Below are 14,815 nucleotides of genomic sequence, written 5' to 3'. Positions count from 1 at the left end.
ATTCGACCGTGTGAATTAATTTGAAAAAACGGGGTTAAAGTGAATTTTTCTGTGTGTGGAAAGAAATCTTATATTTTTTAGCTTCGACGCGGAGCTGAGAAGGTATTGTTTTTTACAATGTTGTGTTTTTATTATTTTTTGTGTAGCAACTCTATAGATCAGAAATCATCTCCAGAAAGTACCTAATCGGGCCAAAAATTTAAAAAAGTCACCCCTTCCCCATCAAAATCGAGAAAAACACCTAAAAAAATGTTACAAATTTTTCAACTTAAAATTACGATGCTCTATAACTTTTTTAAAAATAGTCGAAAATGTTCCAAATGTATTATATGAATTGTTCTTCAAACGTAGTACTATCGATAAACATTAAAAAAATATCATAAACCCTTTCCCTTAGAAGGGATAGAATTTTTTTTGTTTGTTTCGCTTTTTCAAGCAAAGTTTTAGAGATTTAGATCTGAAAATTTTAAACCAAAGGTAGATCTAAAACGGAACACTATAACATATACAATTTTCTCAAAAATCTGTAGTCAAATTTTTTTTTTTATTAAGGAATAACCCCAAAAATAGGGTAAATTTACACTTTGGCCGTAGTCAGTTTCTAAGTTAATTATTAATTACGATATATGGGTAACTATGACAGTACATTTTTATAGACAGACGATCAACCCTTATCGTATCCACCCTGCACAAGACTAAATATTAAATTTTAAGTACATTATTGCTGGTCCCACGATATCTTCTTAACCGCTATAACTGGTTAGGGGGTTTAACCCCCCCCCCCTGACATTTTATTTAGCTTAATACTTAAATTTTACAATACCGATAGTTGTTTTAATTGTTATCACATATCAGTTATCAATATAAAAATTACAATTGTTCAAAAAGAGTAAAAACATACCTTAGAAATACCATGAAAGAGGTAAATTGTAGGTAATCATTTAAACATTTTTATTTGCATTTTAATCATCTAACTTATTTTAAACGGGATCGTCTGAATGGCTTAGTTCTTCTAAGCTATTATCGAGATGAATTTGCCAAAAAAACCAAGGAAAATACAAATTTCGTTATAAGTGAAATAAATTTAATGAGTTCTTTTTTCCAACCATGAACCCCCCCCCCCCATAAAAAATTCCTGTCTACGCCACTGCATCGAAGCGTTTATTTAAAAGTGATTTTATCACTTTCAGTTATAATAAAATCTGTAGACACCCGTGACCTCTCCGTCCCCACTATGCCCCGACCCCACTGTACTGGCTTTTTTAATATTACATAATATGTAGTCATTTTTTTTTTCATAAAGATTCTCATTTAAACAGATTTAAGGCCAATCCCCCAACAATAAGCTTGTGTGAGCTAATATGTTGACAAACGTTTGCTAGCTCAACACGGCGACGGAGAAAGTTAATAAACACAATTTAAAAAAAAAAAAAAAAAATACATATCCTCGTGATGAGTTAATTAAAAAATAACATTACACGATTGTCGTGTGTTTTACACGATTGGAAAGTGTTGGGAGTGAAATAAATTGGCATAATTAATTAAGAAAAAATCGCGACGCGTACCTGATCAATATTATTATTATTTTGTGTTACAATTGTGACTATAAAATAGTAGACACTAGTCGTGACCGAGCAGATCCAAAACGCATTTCATTTCTCAGACCAAGGTCGTCGTGTGAAACACAAATACGCTATTAAAAAAATTTTATATTAGGCGCGTTAATCTATATTATTCTATTATTGGAGAACAAACCGCGTCATCGATGACATTATATAGAATATACCTGTTACTTGTACACCGCTCAACCTTCTCATCGCCATCAGAGTAAGACTTGCCTACTTGGCCATCTCTTTTTTTTTTTTTGTATAATTCTAAGGTATGTCTTTAGAAGGACATATTTTTATTTACACAAGGATAGGCCGATCTAACGAGTAACAATAATTGTATTAGTATAATAACTTAATATCCACAATAACTGGATTGGAGGTGTCTGACTAGATCAAGGGGCTAAACGTTTTAATTCAGCCTCCCACGTCCCTCTGGTTAACCACTCTGATTAACATCCCTCTGGTTAACCACTATGGTTAACCACTGGTTATTCATATTGGCACAAACAGGTTCTTAAAAAATATACCTAAAAAATCTTACCCACTCAGAGTAGAAGGTAAAATTGTATAACATTAACTTTTCACATTTCAAATGTTGAATTATGTAAAAAATTGGTTGTAATAAATAACAATTTACCCTTTTTTTTCTTTTAATAGTCAGTTGCTCGACAGTTATATACTATCATGAGAAGCACTTATTTTTAAAGTACTTTAAATGAGGTTTTTTTAAATAACTTTTCACACCTCGAAAAAGGTATTGGAATAGTTGAAACATTTGTTGAATTTTGCATAATCCTCCATTCTGGTCAAACCACCCATCTTGACACTCAATAAACCCGTGATAAACATATTTTCAGATAAAAACCATCGACTTTCTCTTGAAGTGAAGTGTTACTTTCAGGGTTATTCGCTTTATAGCGATGATGATGATGATTTCCACAAGTAAGTGAAGCAATTGTTGTTTTGTATTATTATCGTTACAAATGGGTTTTTTTTTAAGTCGACCTTGAACTTTTTAACAAACAAAGGATTTCAATTAATACACGAAACGATGCGACGTTGTTGGTTAGCAAAGTTTTACATATTTTAATTTATGTATACATTTTTTTTTTTTTAATGGCAGCGTTGGGCTCTACACGCGGTGATGATATTTATTTTCTTTAAACTTATATTATGCTATGTTAATCGTGTGCTTTTATACGTTTTCAAACACAGTATTGTAATGTTATGTTGTTTAATATTATCATCGTCGCTTCGCATAATAAGCGAGCACGAACATGTCTGTCACGTTCTTGGGCATGCTCGCGATAAATTAGCCAGCAAGATGTGAATATTTTCATTTTCTATTATAAAAATATAATATAGTATAGTATATCACTGTAGTTGGGTTATGACGTGGTCTTGGGTACCTTTTTGATGTGACAGCGCCTTGGATCGGATTAAATGTGATATATTATAGTACAATGTCTCTCATTTGATTCATAGTTTTTTAGTGCATGGACGGTTAATCGAAAATTAGATCTAAAAGGCGATTTAAATACAATAAAACACATAGTATGTTATTGTTATTATTAATTATTTATAATATACACTTTAGTAACCAAAGCAGAGCGTGAACACTCACTAATAAACATGGCGGCCATCTTGTCGTTTGTTATCAGTCAGTACAGTGTTATCTCTGTGTACATGAGTTGTGTATAGGTATAATTTTAGGATAAATAACAAAATGGCGGCCACAGAGTGTTCACTCTGATTTAAACTACTCTGTGCGAATTTGCATAAGTATTTAATTAATAATCGTTTGTACGGACTAAACAATACGGTCTTTCGTTGTTTTTGTACTGATATATATATTATATTAATATTTTTCTATTGCATATGCATGTATAAGGCACCAAACGTTTTATTCGATAGCGTTTCGTTTTCAAATCAAAGTACCTAGATACAGTTTACTCATAATAGAGTTTTAATCTGACTTACTAAAGTCATTGTACAGCTGAGTATTTCTGGCGATAATTATAACCGGTTTTTAACATAAAAAAATTCATTCGAATTTGTTTTCCGTGAATGCTAATATCCTGCAAGGCCCGCCGGTGCCGTCCAATATCTTAATCGGTTGTACGACTAGTTTAAATCCTCTGGCCGGCAATGAGGTGCCGTTGAGAGCTACGTTTTCCAGACTGTACATGTTGGCTTTGGAAAGTATTTTGTGAACTGGGTAAGTAGAAGAAATCCCGGCATCCGTACTTGGACCGTCCACTCCTAAGCCGACGAATTTACCGGAATCGACGATCCATTGAGCCGCTTCGGCAGACAATCCGGGAAATCTGAAAAATATCAATAATATTCCACTATGTTGGAAAATTTTCCATTTATTTGTTTTGACATTTTATGTCTTTACTTTGGCACGCAACTGGAAAAATCGACAGTTAAAAAACCTAACGAAAATTTCTGATAATTTGTCTGATAAGATAAGAGCGATAAGAGATTTATCTGATAAGATAAGGGATTAGAGATAAAAGCTGTTGTAAAGGGATGAGGATGGTTTAGTAATAAAATATAAGTATATTTTTTTGTGATTAAGGATTTTCTCATAACTGGATAATAATTACCATGTTTAGTCAGGTTAATAAAATTTTAGCAACCCCCAAAATATATATAGGTTTAGTTGCGCCTATGCTGAAATCTATAGATTAGAAATCATACCTGAAAGGTACTTTATTGGGCAGAAAATTAAAAAAGTTGACTCCTTCCCATCCGAAACGATCAGAAATTGTACATTCAATATTGTATTGTATTTCTCGACTTAAAATTGATGTTACTTTTTTCAAAAATAGTCCAATTAATACCAAATTAATACCAATATAATTACAAACCAACAAAAAATACCTTTTCCCCCAGAAGAGCTTTTCTAATTAAATTTGGTTTTTATTTTATTATTTGAACTTTTGTTTAAAACAAATTTCGAATATTTTCATTTTTTTACTTCAATAAAAATGATCTATAGTTCAAATTTAAACAGTATTTTTGTTATTTTTTTTTTTTAAATATAAATCTGTCCAAATAAAATTTTTTTTTTAAATTACCTTTTTGGTATTTGATCAAATAAAAATATAATATTGCATTTGAATTTAAATTTGTAGTAAACAGTTATTTAAATAATTTCCAAGTATTTTTTTACCCTAATACCTATATTTACTATTGGTTTGATTAGACGATAGAATTGAATAGATTTAAAAATATCTGAAAAATTTATATAAATTATAGTGAAAGTGCGTACAAGGCCATTTACAGAAGACTTATTTGTTTAAATTATATCTGTCAAACCTTGGAGCTATGCAAAATAATAATTTGGTGGTACTACAAAAATAAGGAAATAAACGTTGTTTTTTAATCGTATTAAGACATATTGTTTTCAGTATGGAATTTGCTAATAGACTAGAGAGTAAAAAGTTCAACGCGATAATTCATAATTGATAAACAGTAATAAAGATAAAAATGGAATTATAAATAATATTTCATTAAAAAAACAGATGGATAAATAATAAATGGGTGATTATAAATTTGATGTACTAATGCAGAATGCTAAGCTATTTCTAAGAGTAGGTACTACTAAAATGATAAAACATTAATTAAACATAGAAATGGGACCAGAAAAATTGGAATTTCAAAAAATCTAAAAATACACAAGTGATGTATTTAAATTAAAAACGTTTGGCGGAAAAGTTATTTTAAGGCCAACACTCAAAACCGAACAAAAACGTTCATGAAACTTAAAAAATAAAACATTCCATCGATTTTCAGTGTTGTTTTTAAACCACTTTTTTTTTTTTAGACATTTACTTAATAATTTAGGATTTTTTTTTTTTTTTGAAGACTTAAAAAATAGTATCTATGGTTTTTTTGGTAACCTGTATTTTTTTAAATCTCCACTACTAATGTGTGCACACATATATATATATATATATATGTACTCAAGTCTTTGGAAGTCCTGAGTTGTCATGTTTTCCTACCGTCTGTCCGAACTTGTGCTACTTTTGTAGTACTCAAGTCGATCGCCAAACTTGTCCGACCAACCAAAGTTTATCAATACAACCGACTTGTTAGGGAACGCGCCGTTGACTTGTTCCCATTTTCTCAAGTGATCCACGTTCAACATGAAGTCGGGATTCCCATTCACTTGGTGAGTAACGTTAACGTGCACGCCTGTGTAAAAACAGATAAAAAAAAAAAAAATATATAGCAATTCGTCATAAACCAGTCTCGAGACTTATTCACACGGATTAAGATAAAACTATAGTAGTTGCTACAAATCTGGGATTATATTTAAAAACGTGTAATGAGTGTGCTTAAAAATTGCAGTCGGTCGTGGGAAAAAAAAATATTTCAATTTATCATACGACCGCATTTTCACTGAATTTACTTGAAAATTGAAAAATTAAAAAAAAAAAACATATTCAGCCGGTTTCGTCGACTACAATTAAAATATACACTCTTAATCTAATGTTAGTTAACAATATTCGTCTAAATTTAACATCCGGTTAAATTATGTAAGTTTATCATAAAAATATTATTATTATTATATTCTATTGGTTAAGTTAACAAAACGTTTGTTAGGTTACCAAAGCGGTTACCTCGATTCCAACGTTCTCATTGGTTATTAAGTATGTGATAACTGATAAGTGATTGTGTTATTTAATTTGTCAGTTTGTTACTATTTGGCATTTTGTTTTACTTTCTTTTAACGTTTCTCGGTTTATACTTTAAATAAATAATTTATATATCATTTTTTTTAACACATGGTTTAGATAGTTTATACTTTTCTAAAAATAGTTTGTCATCGAGGTCGTTAAAATCATTTTTTATACTTTGAAGGCCTAAAAGAAAAAGAAGGTAGCGATAAGAATTATTTCCATTGTTATACTCAGGACAGGCAAGACACAATAATATTATCTAAATTACAAAATACAATAAATTATGATATTTGAACATATTATAATATATGTGAGCCTGTTCCATTCCTTTTTACCTAATCCACCTACGTAAAATAACTTCTGCTTACCTTATAAAGGGTTATCGAAGTTACTTTTCTAAATACTCAATATAAAGAAGTTCCTCATTAAATGTGTAATTTATTATTGTATACTACTAGTTTATTCAATCAACAAAAATTATAAAACAATTTCTCAACTATAATAATATAAATATTACTTTTAAGTACTACAATACATTTTAACATGCCGATTAACTTTTTAAAAAGCCTATTTCGGGTGATTAGTTTTTACAATGCGTTAAGGCTAACAAATCTCGATGAAACCCAATTTTCACTAACTATAATTGTTAAGTATAATTAACAATAAGTCAAATACTTGACAATTGTTCGTGAAATCGGCTGATTGAATATTTTAGACTATTTATTCACTACTATCTTACCTTCTACGACGAACCGTTCCAACGGGATATCGCCCAGCTTCCAACCTTGTTTATAAAAGTGATAGGGAGCGTCCATGTGAGTTCCACAGTGTTCGGGTGTGGAAAACTGTTCCGCGGTGTACCAGGTGCCGTTGTCGGGGTCACCGTTTTCCACGACGTCGAAAACGTTGAAATACACCCCAGGCACCCAACAGCTTGTCACGTTATGCCGGTACCCGTGGCCAAGGTCCAGTACGACACTGCCGGCGTGGTTCGCGACCAGTGTCAATGTCACAATCAAAACGTATAACTCGTACGACCCGCGCATGTCGTCTCTATAGCCGCTTGCTTCTAGCCAGGTATACGTACTGTTACTCAAATAATAGCCAAACGCCGACTGCGGTTTGTGTGAAAACAAATTACTGACATTTTAACCTCATCTGCGGTTTATCTCTAAACTGCCATTAAATTTAATTTCAAAAAAAACCGTTTCTATAATTGTGATAAGTACACATATCATATTCAGATATTGACTTTATAGATTAACGGTAGGTTACTTACACTTTGACCTTACAGGGCGATCCGCTATTTTTTGTTTATGATATATTACAGTGTTAAGAAATTGCCAAATACTTATCTTGTCAGTGTTTTCCATAGAGAGATCCATCAGCTTTTAAAACTTAAACGGCACCGTGACTTTGTATGTATTTTTTTTTTTTAATTAAGAATAATTTAACATTTGGATAGTTACTTTTTTACTTGCACTCGTTCCTCTATCTCGCACTCCTTATTAAAAACCATAACCGATGGGTTTGCATAATATTATGTTTGTTCAATATTTTGCATCAGATTAAGTAGTTATGTGTTGTGCCCTTTTTAGGTATACAGTTATTGTCGTTACTAAACAGATATCATTGTTAGAGTATAATATTATAATTGATCCACAGCTACAGCTATAAATTTGTCATACTTTTGCTGGTTATAACAAATCTTTATTGGTTTCATAAGCAAGTTGGCCCATTGAAGATTTATGAAACCAATAAAATGTTGTGCAACCCAGAGCATTATAATGTCGTTTTGTTTTAATTTTTCAATTTGTTGGAGATTTCAATCTATTGTTAATATTGTTTACACTGTGACTCAGGTGAGAAATGTACGCCAGTCACACTTTAAGTGTGTCTGAAAAAAGAAGGATTTCACAAGGTGCTGTAACAATTGAAAATATTAATAAATTGGTAGTGCGGAGTTCTTTTAATATTTTAATGGTGCTTAAGAATATAAAAACAGCGTGGTAAAATAGTTTGTTAAGTGTTTTTATTAAGGTTTTTGGCATTAACTTGAAGATTATAGAGACCGCGTATACATCTTCGACGTAGCCCACATATTAGTGTAAGAGTCATTTCCGAGTAACTACTTTATTACACATTAAAAAAAATATCAAAATATTTGTGAATTGTACTATGCCACAGTTATTGGTTTCTGTAAACACACTGTATTTGTTGACATTTGATTATGAAAATATTTCCAAGATAATATTGCTATGTTACCCAAATAATCTCTTAATAGCTGTGGCTATATATTTTGTTAAGGGGCAACATAATATATAGGCAGTTAGCCAGTTGACAACAAAAGTGATTTCAACAAATTTCGACTGTGTCATATTATTTCCAATTTGAATAGCTCACTACTACTTGTTACAAGATAAAGATAAAATGAATAAAGGAAGAGAGATAAACGTCTTTTTAACAAAAACCTAGTTGCTGTAAGTAAAAAACAAATAAATAAAATCAATTGGCTTTGAGCACCTCGAAGAGATTAATTAACGGGTAAATAAATTGTAAAACTATTTTATAATTATTTGTATAAACTTTTGATAAAAACGAGTCGTTTGAGGGAAAATAATAATATTAATAAGATTATGACAATACATTTTAATACCACACTTTAGATAACGAAATACAACAACAAGACGATTCACGTTTGAGTACCTAATATATAAATGAAATTCAAAAAAATATATATATTTTTTGTCTATTTTTTGTCAGAGGTATTGTCACCGTGACATCTACTATAAGTGTTACAATAATAATTATTCGGTGAAAGCTAAAATCCTACAAGGTCCTCCGGTGCCGTCTAAGAACTTAAACGGTTGTGCAATTAGTTTAAATCCCCTGGAAGGCAACCGTGTACCGTTTAGAGCTACGTTTTCTAAAATGTACATATTCGCTTTGGTAATAGTTCTGTGTACTTCGAAATCTTTCGATCTTCCCGGATCGACACTTGGGCCATCCACTCCGACCCCGTAGACTTTACCGGTGTTGACAATCCACTGAGCTGCTGGTGCTGATATGCCAGGAAAACTGAATTACAGAGTAATAAAAGTCGAGACAAACGATTATTTACAAGGCAAACAATAGATACTAGGGTTAGGTTAGGTTTGGTTAGGTTTGGTTAGGTTAGGTTAGGTTTAGTTAGGTTTGGTTAGGTTAGGTTAGTTTAGGTTAGGTTAGGTTACTAGTCCAGTTGTTGAACACTTAAGGATCAGTTAAACTTTGTGTGTGTTTTGCTGACGAATTTGTTTATATATACAGAGTGATGCACTTTTTATACAATGTGATCTCAATTTTTCACAATTTTTTTTTTGTTTTTACCCCCCCCCCCCCAACTCAGTTTTTTTTGATAGCAACTTTTGAACCTTAAACGGTAACGTAAACATTTTATTCACTTTTTAAATCGAGAATAATGTATTAAAAATGTTGACAGGTCGATAACCAGTTTCGGATGACTATTTTTGAAGTTATTGAAGTTTCAAGTTTAGGGCAGGAGGAAAGGTGGAGTGTATTTTTATTTTTATCTGCGCGCATTTCCCAACCGCACTTGCACTCCCATGCTAACTTTAAAAGTTGCTATCAAAAAACCTAGTTGGTAGGGGGTAAAAACAAACAAAAAATTGTGAAAAATTTAGATCACATTGTATAAAAACAATATGAAAAAAAAACATTTTAATTTCTTATTAAACCCTATGAGATATTGAGTGGTTCACGATAAGTGGATCACCCTGTACTTATCCATCAAATGGCGACTAGTAAATCAATAATCTGTCTATTTTTTTTTTTTTACGAACATACTTGATAAAATATTAAATTAAAATAATATCAGCAATATTACCTACTCTAAAGTAAAATAACTAAAAAATCCTAGTAATTCAACATTGTCGTCCAGTGTAGAGTAAATGATGTGATCATTAATGTTTTACAGTTTGACCATAAAGTCAAATATCAGCGATTATCTTATTCGGTCAACCTCCTTTTCTTTAAATTTAAAATACAAAGTGAGATCGTTCAATTGGATTATTGGAGGGTGCTCAGCAACCGGACAGGTTTGCCCTAAATGATATGCTATCTAAGGGATCCATAATGGTGTTTATGTCATACTTAGGTATATTCCTATTTCCCTTACCGTTCCGCCGACCGATCTGTGCTGTTGTAGGTTGCCAAACGATCACCAAACCTGTGCGCCCATCCAAAGTTAACCAAAACAACAGACCTAGAAGGAATCGGACCGTTCAATTTTTCCCATGCTTCCAAATGATCGACTGTCAAAACGAAATCTGCATTTCCATTGACTTCTTTGCTGACGTTGATATGTACACCTGCGAATAGCAATATACATGTGTTTATTTTCAATTACAAAAACTATTTTTTTGTAACTTTTTTTTTTTGTTGAAAACACTGGTTTTTGCCTATTTCTGGCTACATAATATTGTAATGACATATTATTGCTATTATACAGCTAGCTGAATTTATGCCGTTACCGTTTAAGTTAGGTTAGGTTTGGTTAGGTTTGGTTAGGTTAGGTTAGGTTTGGTTAGGTTGGTTAGGTTAGGTTAGGTTTGGTTAGGTTTGATTAGGTTTGGTTAGGTTAGGTTTGGTTGTATACACAACTACTAGGGCTAAGATGACTAATGGATTAAAAACTAAAGATAATATTACCTTCTACGATGAACCGTTCCAGCGGTATTTCACCCAGCTTCCAGCCGCGACTGTAAGCGTGGTACGGCGCGTCCAGGTGAGTTCCACAGTGTACGGCCATGTTGAAGTATTCTGCTCTAACCCAAGTCCCGTCTTCGTGCAAGTTTTTCTGGATCACTTTGTTCACGGTGAAGTAATCCGGGAGGTTACGACAGTTTGTGGTGTTGGTCCAATAACCGTGACTTAAGTCCGACACCAAGCCGGCGACTTGTTCAGTTACCACCAAAAGTGCCACCGTTAGGAAAAGCTGCGCTGTTTCAAATATTGCTCTCATAGTAGCGACTCGGTTTGATAAGTGGCCAAATAATTTGTGCCTCAATTCATTGTTTCTTACCAATTACTTAATGTACTTAAGTGCCTACCTCCTAATCGTACAAATAATATATATATATATATATTTGACAGGTGCACAGTGACACGAGTTGATAAGTGGCCCATCTATTGTGTTCGTTAACATATTATTGTATATTGTAATCGCAGAGAGGGAACTTCGATTGAATGAGTAAATCAAATATATACATATATAGTTAATAAAACTAATTCACATTGTCAACGAGATAAATACATTTCAAGAAAGATCCTTCAGTCGTACAATTAATACTATAGACATAAAACAAACAATTGGTGTTTATAGTGATGATACAACTGTTGGGAGCGCACAAAAAGTCTAAACTAACATAATTTATCAAAAATGTCAACTTGACAACACGTCTTCTTCTTCTTCTATAAAAAAAACATGATTCGTGAGTCCGCAATGAAAATGAACAAATGAAAGGGGAAAAAAGTATATAATTTCTCTCTCTTTTTGTTTATCACATATTTTGTACACAACGAATATTATACATTCAAATAAAAACGGAGATTTTACAATATATCATCAAAAGAAAATCACCTTATCGTGAGTGAACTCGGTACACGTTTTCTTAATATACACCTATATATTATGTGTAAATAAACACAATAACTGAGGGGACTGATTATTATGCAACCAAAGTCCCCTTACATAATATACATTTAACATAATATTATTCTATTTTTATGCGCTGATACTTTTTAATAGTTTATGGCAAAATGCAAAAAGGTGACTTTGAGATTGAACAATAATAGTGAAAACCAAAATTCATTGCAAAATGGCTACAAAATTTAAATGGCAGACTTTTTATTAGGTTAGGTTAGGAATCTCCATTTCTTCATGTAAATACTTCCCCGAGTAGATACATCAGAACACTTATGTTATCTGCTCAAGGGCACTTTATTTTAAGGACTTTAGCTAGGACCAATTTTCATGATAGGAGAATTTTGGTTTGGTGTCAAAATGTTCAGCGTTTGATATAACCAAAAACAATTAAAATTTGATTTTTGCGACAAGAAGTCTTTTTTGGCCCCGTGTGTGTTTCTTTTAAAAATTAACTATTGTTTTCCAGAATAGTACAATCGTTTTACACATTTCAACAAAATCGTTAACAATTAAATATTAATGCAAATATGTCCCAATACATGTTGACTGTTGACTGTTCAACTCACACATGGCAACTTAGAAATAAAGGCTTGACTTTAGATTTTTTTTTTAATTCTTCTTTACCTAAAACAGCAGAACACAGATACAAAATAATAATAAAGATTCCCTTCTAAGGAATATATGTATATGTATTTTTTACAGGGTGATCCATCTGATGTAAGACGGTAATTTTCTTGTGAAATATGAATATTTTGTAAATTATTTTTTTCCTATACCTACAGGTACATATTTTACTTTAGTTGTCAATACTTGGAATATCTTCATACCTTATACGAAAAACAACTATGGACTTCGTTATTTCAAATGAGAACCTATGTTTTTAATTCCATAAATATGTAGACAACAAATGTTGAAACATTTTAGCGTTTAAATTTTTCATTTTCATTAGTCTTTTCGTTTGCTACGACTTAGTAAAGATTGCCATTTCTCTTCAAACTGTTGTGTCGACATTCTTTTGTTATTACCAAGACTAGTATATTTGTCACTGTATTTAAATTAGGTAGATAAGAACCGCTTATCCGTAATATATAAAAAAAAATAATGTGTGCAATGACTAATGAGTGTAATAATGAGGTCTGATTAGGTATCGGTGACAGTGTTAATAGACAGGGGTTAATATTGCTGTTTAATGGGAACTGAGGCCTGAGCTACTGTCTTTAAGAAAACCGAACGAATATAGTTGATCTTTAACTGAAGTATTTACAGCCATAAGGCGATTGTTGAAAGTTAAAAATTCAAACGACAATAATTGAAAATTTAATAGTTTAGTTTTTATTTTTTATGTTTAAGACTTATAAAAAAATAATAGGCAATTGGGTTTTACTGATTTTTTCTCCTTTCAACGCATATACTTGTTTGAAATTATGGTTTTACTTATAAGCAAAAATATGCTTATTATAATATATTTCAAACGACAAGCTTAACAGGACTTGAATGCCCAACGCTGCCATCGCGATATGATAGTTTCTAGACGAATTGGCTGTCCATTCATAGTATACATATTATTATTTTTTGCATTAATTATTAATATCATATTATGTTAAATGAAAAAATTATGATTTTTTTTTTTAACGTATAAAAGTATAACAATCCTAGGAAAAAACTTTAAAAAGTAAAACAACATGAGTTTTTTTAAAATTATAATTCGGTTTGTTAATTTATTTTTAAATTTGGGACACTTATAAAAATGTATTGTTTAACTTGTATTACATTTTTAAACGAAGAAAGTATGGTAAAGTTGTAATTGTGTTTTATTTATATTATACAGAACGATTCTCTGCTTGTTACAATAAAAATATTGTTACTTGGAATAATTACCACACCGTTTGGTACTTGGAATATTAATATTAACACTTGGAACTGTCATTAAAAAATATTTCATTTTTAACCAATATGAAACGACAAACATAATAATGGAACTCAACTAATCTATAAAAATATACAACATATATTTTTACACATAATCATTATTGATTATTTTGTAATGTTTTTAGCGTTTCCTGAACAAATATTTGTTTGGCACACAGAACGTTTGACACATTCACTTATTTTCTTTATTTCAACATGACATATTTCGTTAATATTGTCTAAGTTGTTATGTTTTTTTGTTTTGATGACTTAAAGTGTAAAATTTGCTAACTCGTTTGCCCGTTGGGTTTTTATCACCGGGTCCTGCCCATTAAAAACTCGGTGGGTTTCAACTTTCAATGGGTTGGGCCCCGCCGATTCGTGGTGCGGCTAAGATAAAATGTATTCGCATCGTGTGCGCATTGTCTTTCGGATCGAGCAGATTACAGAGCTGTAAAAAAAAAAACCCAACAACAAACGCGCACTGACGACACACAGCGTTACTCTAGATACACATATTTTTATGACGGGCACGGCGAAACGCAATGGTATAGAATACAAAATGTGTGTGTGTGTGTATACAACATTATTACCATCGCGAGTATATAGATATTATACGATATTACATATGCGCACATATATTACATTATTATTGTTATTATTATTATTGTATATTTTATATATATATATATATTACACTGTATACATAGCGAAAGCGGCGCGCGGTTCAAGGCGAACGGAGTTCCTCCTACGGCCGCGCGCGGTCCGCCAGAGGTTTTCCGCCGACGTCGTCGTGGTTGCAAAACGGAAAGGGAATTTTGCAAAGCGACTATACGACGAAGAATACATTTTGGGGATAGCGTATGTATAAAAACTAGCGATGCGCCCGCAGACGA

At 31.8% G+C, this 14,815-nt stretch overlaps 2 protein-coding genes across 2 annotated transcripts; both read right to left on the bottom strand.

Moving 5' to 3' along the window:
• Nucleotides 1-3,495: 3,495 nt before the first annotated feature.
• Nucleotides 3,496-7,445, bottom strand: LOC126840751 (isatin hydrolase-like). The gene is made up of 3 exons (XM_050576685.1): nucleotides 7,044-7,445; nucleotides 5,624-5,816; nucleotides 3,496-3,937 (listed from the first exon to the last, which is right to left on the bottom strand). The coding sequence occupies exons 1-3, from the start codon at nucleotides 7,348-7,350 to the stop codon at nucleotides 3,655-3,657; spliced, it is 783 nt and encodes a 260-aa protein (XP_050432642.1). The 5' UTR covers nucleotides 7,351-7,445; the 3' UTR covers nucleotides 3,496-3,654.
• Nucleotides 7,446-8,965: 1,520 nt separating this feature from the next.
• LOC126840752 (isatin hydrolase-like) lies at nucleotides 8,966-11,396 on the bottom strand. Its single transcript, XM_050576686.1, has 3 exons — nucleotides 11,015-11,396; nucleotides 10,482-10,674; nucleotides 8,966-9,382 (listed from the first exon to the last, which is right to left on the bottom strand). Exons 1-3 carry the CDS (start codon nucleotides 11,325-11,327, stop codon nucleotides 9,112-9,114), a joined length of 777 nt encoding a protein of 258 aa, XP_050432643.1. The 5' UTR covers nucleotides 11,328-11,396; the 3' UTR covers nucleotides 8,966-9,111.
• Nucleotides 11,397-14,815: the final 3,419 nt, after the last annotated feature.

Source organism: Adelges cooleyi, unplaced genomic scaffold (assembly GCF_023614345.1).
Source record: "Adelges cooleyi isolate 19-005CV unplaced genomic scaffold, UGA_ACOO_1.1 ACOO_flye_CR_arks_rails_tigmint_CR_PRNA_376, whole genome shotgun sequence".
NCBI lineage: Eukaryota > Metazoa > Arthropoda > Insecta > Hemiptera > Adelgidae > Adelges > Adelges cooleyi.
This window is presented reverse-complemented; position numbering and strand designations above follow the sequence as displayed.

Excerpts from the sequence above, each read along its gene's own strand:
- LOC126840751 (XM_050576685.1), bottom strand. The coding sequence starts at position 7,350 with ATGCGCGGGTCGTACGAGTTATACGTTTTGATTGTGACATTGACACTG. Across the intron at positions 5,817-7,043 it reads GGAACGGTTCGTCGTAGAAG|GCGTGCACGTTAACGTTACT; the intron begins GTAAGATAGTAG and ends GTTTTTACACAG. Across the intron at positions 3,938-5,623 it reads AGCACAAGTTCGGACAGACG|ATTTCCCGGATTGTCTGCCG; the intron begins GTAGGAAAACAT and ends GATATTTTTCAG.
- LOC126840752 (XM_050576686.1), bottom strand. The coding sequence starts at position 11,327 with ATGAGAGCAATATTTGAAACAGCGCAGCTTTTCCTAACGGTGGCACTT. Across the intron at positions 10,675-11,014 it reads GGAACGGTTCATCGTAGAAG|GTGTACATATCAACGTCAGC; the intron begins GTAATATTATCT and ends TGCTATTCGCAG. Across the intron at positions 9,383-10,481 it reads ACAGATCGGTCGGCGGAACG|TTTTCCTGGCATATCAGCAC; the intron begins GTAAGGGAAATA and ends TCTGTAATTCAG.